Genomic DNA, 6,827 nt, shown 5'->3' with positions numbered 1-6,827 from the left:
CCATATGAAAAATCTCAGACAGGTATTCTGGACAGCAGCTAACTTTAATTTGTCCTCTGTTACCAATCTGTAATATTTGGCCCCTACCGCTTTATTTTCACCATACCTCGACACAGTTTTATCCCCCCTTGTTCAATCCCTTCCTACCTATGTTCGTGACACTTCTCACGCTCTTAAACTTTTCGATGATTTTAAGTTCTCTGGCCCCCACCGCTTTATTTTCACCATGGATGTCCAGTCCCTATATACTTCCATCCCCCATCAGGAAGGTCTCAAAGCTTTCCGCTTCTTTTTGGATTCCAGGCCTAATCAGTTCCCCTCTACCATCACTCTGCTCCGTCTAGTGGAATTAGTCCTTACTCTTAATAATTTCTCCTTTAGCTCCTTCCACTTCCTCCAAACTAAAGGTGTAGCTATGGGCACTCGTATGGTTCCTTGCTATGCCTGCCTTTTTGTTGGCTTTGTGGAACAATCTATGTTCCATGCCTATTCTGGTATCTGTCCCCCACTTTTCCTTCGCTACATCGATGACTGCATTGGCGCTGCTTCCTGCACACATGCTGAGCTCGTTGACTTTATTAACTTTGCCTCCAACTTTCACCCTGCCCTCAAGTTTACCTGGTCCATTTCCAACACCTCCCACCCCTTTCTAGATCTTTCTGTCTCTGTCTCTGGAGACAGCTTATCCACTGATGTCTACTATAAGCCTACTGACTCTCACAGCTATCTGGACTATTCCTCTTCTCACCCTGTCTCTTGCAAAAATGCCATCCCCTTCTCGCAATTCCTCCGTCTCCGCCGCATCTGCTCTCAGGATGAGGCTTTTCATTCCAGGACGAGGGAGATGTCCTCTTTTTTTAAAGAAAGGGGCTTTCCTTCCTCCACTATCAATTCTGCTCTCAAACGCATCTCCCCCATTTCACGCACATCTGCTCTCACTCCATCCTGCCGCCACCCCAATAGGAATAGGGTTCCCCTGGTCCTCACCTACCACCCCACCAGCCTCCGGGTCCAACATATTATTCTCTGTAACTACCGCCACCTCCAACGGGATCCCACCACTAAGCACATCTTTCCCTCCCCCTCCGCTTTCCGCAGGGATCGCTCCCTACGCGACTCCCTTGTCCATTCGTCCCCCCCATCTCTCCCCACTGATCTCCCTCCTGGCGCTTATCCTTGCAAGCGGAACAAGTGCTACATATGCCCTTACACTTCCTCCCTTACCACCATTCAGGGCCCCAGACAGTCCTTCCAGGTGAGGCGGCACTTCACCTGTGAGTCGACTGGGGTGATACACTGCGTCCAGTACTCCCGATGTGGCCTTCTATATATTGGCGAGACCCGACGCAGACTGGGAGACTGCTCTGCTGAACACCTACGCTCTGTCCGCCAGAGAAAGCAGGATCTCCCAGTGGCCACACATTTTAATTCCACATCCCATTCCCATTCTGACATGTCTATTCACGAACTCCTCTGATTTCACCTAAAGATGAAGCCACATTCAGGTTGGAGGAACAACACCTTATATTCCGTCTGGGTAGCCTCCAACCTGATGGCATGAACATCGACTTCTCTAACTTCCGCTAATGCCCCACCTCCCCCTTGTACCCCATCCGTTATTTATTTTTATACATACATTCTTTCTCTCACTCTCCTTTTTCTCCCTCTGTCCCTCTAACTATACCCCTTGCCCATTCTCTGGGTTTCCCCCCCCTTCCCCCTTTTCCTTCTCCCTGGGCTTCCTGTCCCATGATCCTCTCATATCCCTTTTGCCAATCACCTGTCCAGCTCTTGGCTCCATCCCTCCCCCTCCTGTCTTCTCCTATCATTTTGGATCTCCCCCTCCCTCTCCCACTTTCAAATCTCTTACTAATTCTTCCTTCAGTTAGTCCTGACGAAGGGTCTCGGCCTGAAACGTCAACTGTACCTCTTCCTAGAGATGTTGCCTGGCCTGCTGCGTTCACCAGCAACTTTGATGTGTGTTGCTGTAATATTCTCTCTCTCTTTTTTTTTCTATAATGTTCTTTCAAACTTTCTTTTTCTTCACTCGGAGTGGACAGCCAAGAACATGCTGATGTGAATCATACAGTGAATCACAGGATCTAACTCACGTTGATTTGATTTCACCTAATATTAACTGTGAGCAGATCCTATTGGGTTGCACTGGATGGAGTTAGGGGACAGGAACCTTGCCTAAATTTGTCTGCTTAATCTGAACTATGAGGATATTGGCCAAGAGTACTCACTGGAATTTAGAAGAATGCAGGGGGATCTCATTGAAACCTACCGAATGCTGAAAGGACTAGATAGGGTGGATGTGGAGAGGATGTTTCCTATGATGGGGGTATCCAGAATTGGAGGGCGCAGCCTTGAAATTGAGAGGAGACTTTTTAGAACAGAGGTATGAAGGCAATTTTTTTAGACAAGGAGTAGTGAATCTGTGGAATGCTCCGCCACAGACTGCGATGGAGGCTAAGTCCGTGAGTGTATTTAAGGCAGAAGTTGATAATTTCGTGATCAGTCAGGGCACTAAAGGAAACGGTGAGAAGGCAGGTGTATGGGGTTGAGTGGGATCTGGGATCAGCCATGATGGAATGGTGGAGCAGGCTCGATGGGCTGAATAGCCTAATTCTGCTCCTATTTCTTATGGTCCTATATTCTTATAGAGTAGCTAACTCTGAGTTGAATAAGATAATGTCCAAATTGTGTAGATCAGTTAAAATTTAGCTCTGATAACTGAGCCACGAGGGCTATGTACTGCTGTTTTAAATCCTGATAAGCTTGTTCTCCAAGCAGTTGACTCATTTCCACCGTCACTTCATAAACAATTTCACAAGGTGCATGAAGGAAAGCTTTGAGCCTTAAGTTTTCCACTCTGGGAAAGTTCTTGACCTTCCCGCAGCACAAACCCCACCCATTTCTACTCCCTCCTTCCCCCTATTAGGGATGTTGAAGATGAAATACTTTCCACTCGGGAAACTTCCAATGCAACTGAACATAGCTTCATCTGGTGGCTGCTATGATTTCAGCCACACGCTGTAGTTTAAATCTTAACATTCAAATATTCACACAAAGTTAACTGAAGTAGTTCCAAAGAAAATGGAATCATGCTTCACTGATTTTTTCAGCCTGATTAGTTTCAAGGACAGCTTGAAATTAGTGCAACTCCCATGATTGTAAAACATTACATCATTTTAGGTGGCAGGAGGAGGAGGTCATCAGTACCAAGGTACGGATGTCTCCTTCATTGCGGTTATATGTGGTGAGTAACATTATATCTGCTATTAATGCTGTAGAGATAAAACTCTCACCATTCCTTCCATTCAGAGAAATCAGGTAACCAATCAACATAAAAAAAAGCAATTTGAATGAATCAGCCACGCCTGGCTTGCCTTTAAATGGTAGTTGAGGGCAACTGAAGTTCAAGGTACTCTTACAGCAGGGGTTATGTTAAGCCTATAAAAGCAGGGTTCAGTGACTGTGAAACCAGATAAGGCAGAGAAGGATTGCAGGCAGTTAAAATGGCTTGTGTATCCCAATCAGTGAGTTTTGATAAATGTTTTTGTGGACAGGGCTCGCACAGCAGCATTCTTTACAGTATTCTCAACAAAGATTATCCAAAGGAATCAAGCTGCTGTCACTGTCAGCATCATCTCCACCCTTCAGCCCCTGGGTGCTCCTGCGAGTTCAGAAAAAAAGTTGTTCTAAAAACACCAGAAGTCACTTGCAGACTGGCCTCAGAGGTACTGCTCAAAACACTGACTTTCATTAAAAACTTGCCATCCTTTTGCCAGCTGCCTGAGGAAGATCAGGTCCTGCTGGTGCAGAATTGCTGGGCTCCCCTCTTTGTCTTAGGCTTAGCTCAGGAACGAGTAGACTTTGAGGTGGTTGAAGCTGTGGCACCCAGCTTGCTGAGAAGGATTCTTCTAAATCAGAAAGCAATGGATGGTCTGGATCAGGAGGCGGACCTGAACATCCCAACTCTAGCAGAAGTTCAAAGAGTTAAGTTATTTCTTGTGAAGTTCTGGAGCATGGATATCAGCACCAAAGAGTATGCATATCTCAAAGGCATCATTCTTTTCAATCCAGGTGAGAGAAAACAATTCAAGAAGTTTCACAATTTGGATTTTTCAAAGAAAAATAATAATTACAAAGCAGAGGAACCCTTAATGTTTCCTCATGCTGATTTTCAATGTTCTCAGAAAATTGCTTCTCTTTGGGAAGAATTGCACTGAGTTTAATAATATGTGGACTCATTATTGTTCCTTTTGTGCTTTAGTTTGCAGATCTATATGTTCAGGGCTGCATACAATCATCATGTTAATCTTTTCTGATTAAACTCTGATCCGAGAAAATTTATTTTTTTAAATCAATTTAATAATTTTGTGCTGAATGATTTATAGCATTTTTACTGTGCTTTTGTATATAAGCTCTGTCTACACATAACTAATCTCAGCACACTGTCAAGCCTCATGTTCTTGTAACACTGGGAGTCATTCAGAAAGATGTACTTCTGAAGCAAGATATACTTATTACTCCATTCTTCCGCATGAAGGCATGGAGAAGAAAATCTTATCAGGCTTCAAATGTACATCATTCTGAGTGAGACTATTGGAAGAGCTTGGGTGAAGAAAAGGGCTTAAAATCCTCATTGCTGAAAATGGGGTTTAAACTCAGGCAAAATTATAGAAGGATACAAACATAGAGCAAGAACCTGGCAAATACCAGATGAAGAATTAGCACCTGTATTAGCACAATAGACTGAATAGTCAGTCTCTCTCTCTCTCTCTCTCTCCCTCTCTCTCTCTCTTTCTCTCCCTCTCTCTCTCTCACTCTCTGTTGCAATATAAAAGATTCTGTGAATCAAGGTGGCTAATAAAATTTTGGCACGTAGCTGTAAAAGCCAAAGCCAGAGGAATTTGTCTGAAACCATGTAATTCTCACATTAAACTGCATGTTGACTTCCAGGTTCAGTTATGCCACCAAGACGTAGGCAAAGTACTCAACCCTTGGTGGTGTTCAGAAAAGTAGAAAAAAGTCTACTTCCTTTTATTAGAATATAAGACTGATTTAAATACATTAGAGAATAGAACTACGAAAGCTATTAAAGAAACGTGGTGTCCACTAGTTTCAAATGAAGTTATGCTGAATTACTTGCTTTTAACAACATAGTTGGAGGCCATTGGGCTCAAGCCAGCTTCCAGAAGAGCAATCCCATTGGATCCATTCCTGCTCTCCTTACCGCTCTGTAAACCCACTACCTTACTCTTTTTTTCATGTTTCTCAACATCCCTTAACTCATTTATTAAATGCTAATTAATAGTAGCCATCTTTGAGCTGTGGGAGAGAGGAGAAAAAACTAGATCACTCAGCAGAAAGAGTCTAACAATGAATGTGCAAAATCCCCACGACCGGTATCTAAGGTTGGAATTAAATCCAGTTTCCCAGAAGTATCAAAGAGTGGAAATTTCACAAAAATAGCAAATTTCAAACTGTCATATCCAAAGCAAGGGGAGTGATATTTGGACTAAAGAAAGGTGCATTTAGGATTAATGTAAAGATGTTCTAATAATCAAGAAGACGTTTTCCCTTTCTTGCTGTATATTTTTTACATACTAATATATGCATTATTCTCACATTGAAAAGGTAGACAATTCAATGCCACATTCTAGTCGAGAGGCAATATAAAAGATGCCTGAATTTTTAAGTTTCTCACCTGTTACCGATTCTGATGTGTCTTGTCGAGATTGGGATCTCAATGCATGACAAAATCGGTGAACAAGTTTGACCTTTATGCCAAATTTTCAGATGTGATCAGACATGATCTGTGTTTATGACTGCTTGTATGATGAATTTCCAAACCTTTGTCAGGTTATTAAACATAAAAGAGATAAAGGAAGAAAAACGAGCTAGTTGCATTTTTGAAAGTCCCGCTGAGGGGTAGCGGCCTGAAATTTTGACTGTACTCTTTTCCATAGATGCTGCCTGCTGAATACCTCCAGCATTTTGTGTGTGTTGTTTGGATTTCCAGCATCTGCAGATTTTCTCTTGTTTGTAGTTTCATTTTTCAGTAGTCTATGGAACATAAAACAGAGTATCTTTGAATGTGCGTCAAATGTCTTAATTAATTTGAGCTCAATTCCTCTCTATTACAGATGTTTCTAGTTTAAAAACACCTCATTATATACTGGCCTTACAGCAAGAAGCCCAGCACACGTTGAACGAATTCATTGGCATGATGCACAATGGGGATCAGATGAGGTTTGCTCAAATGCTCTTGACTCTCTCCACTCTCAGAACGGTCAGCACTACTTCTGTCACAGAACTATTTTTCAGACCAGTCCTGGGTAAAGTGAATATGAATGAGCTGCTCATGGAAATGCTCTGTGCAAAGCTGAATTAAGTTGCAAAATGCAATCCTTTACACTTGAATCTTCTTCATATTTTTTGTAACTTGTTATAGTTGTGTATGCAGCAACTATTGTGCAATATGTACAGTAGCTAACATTGTGTGTACATAGTGATATATTATTGACAAATGCTTATTTATGCTTTTGTTTAGTTTATTAAAATAAAACTGTGGATTAATTTTTGTCTATTAAATTGCTTTCATCACATTTCCTTGTGTCCAAGAGTCTGTATACAGATAAACAAATAAACTACTGTACAAACAAATATGGGAAAGGAACTATCGTCAGAGTCAAACATTATTTATAAAAAATCACTATAGCAATTGATAAAGTTCTCTTTCAATTACTGAAAAGGCAGAACAAATGTTGATCAGATTCACCTGTTTCAATTGATACAACTTACCTTCACAAAATGAT

At 41.9% G+C, this 6,827-nt stretch overlaps 1 protein-coding gene across 1 annotated transcript; it reads left to right on the top strand.

The window, feature by feature from the left end:
• Nucleotides 1-3,504: 3,504 nt before the first annotated feature.
• LOC140192566 (nuclear receptor subfamily 0 group B member 1-like) lies at nt 3,505-6,578 on the top strand. The gene is made up of 2 exons (XM_072250134.1): nt 3,505-4,089; nt 6,156-6,578. The coding sequence occupies exons 1-2, from the start codon at nt 3,522-3,524 to the stop codon at nt 6,401-6,403; spliced, it is 816 nt and encodes a 271-aa protein (XP_072106235.1). The 5' UTR covers nt 3,505-3,521; the 3' UTR covers nt 6,404-6,578.
• Nucleotides 6,579-6,827: the final 249 nt, after the last annotated feature.

The sequence above is a fragment of the Mobula birostris genome, chromosome 2 (genome assembly GCF_030028105.1).
Source record: "Mobula birostris isolate sMobBir1 chromosome 2, sMobBir1.hap1, whole genome shotgun sequence".
Lineage (NCBI taxonomy): Eukaryota > Metazoa > Chordata > Chondrichthyes > Myliobatiformes > Myliobatidae > Mobula > Mobula birostris.
Note: the sequence above shows the minus strand (reverse complement) of the source record. Positions and strands in the feature narration are given on the sequence as shown.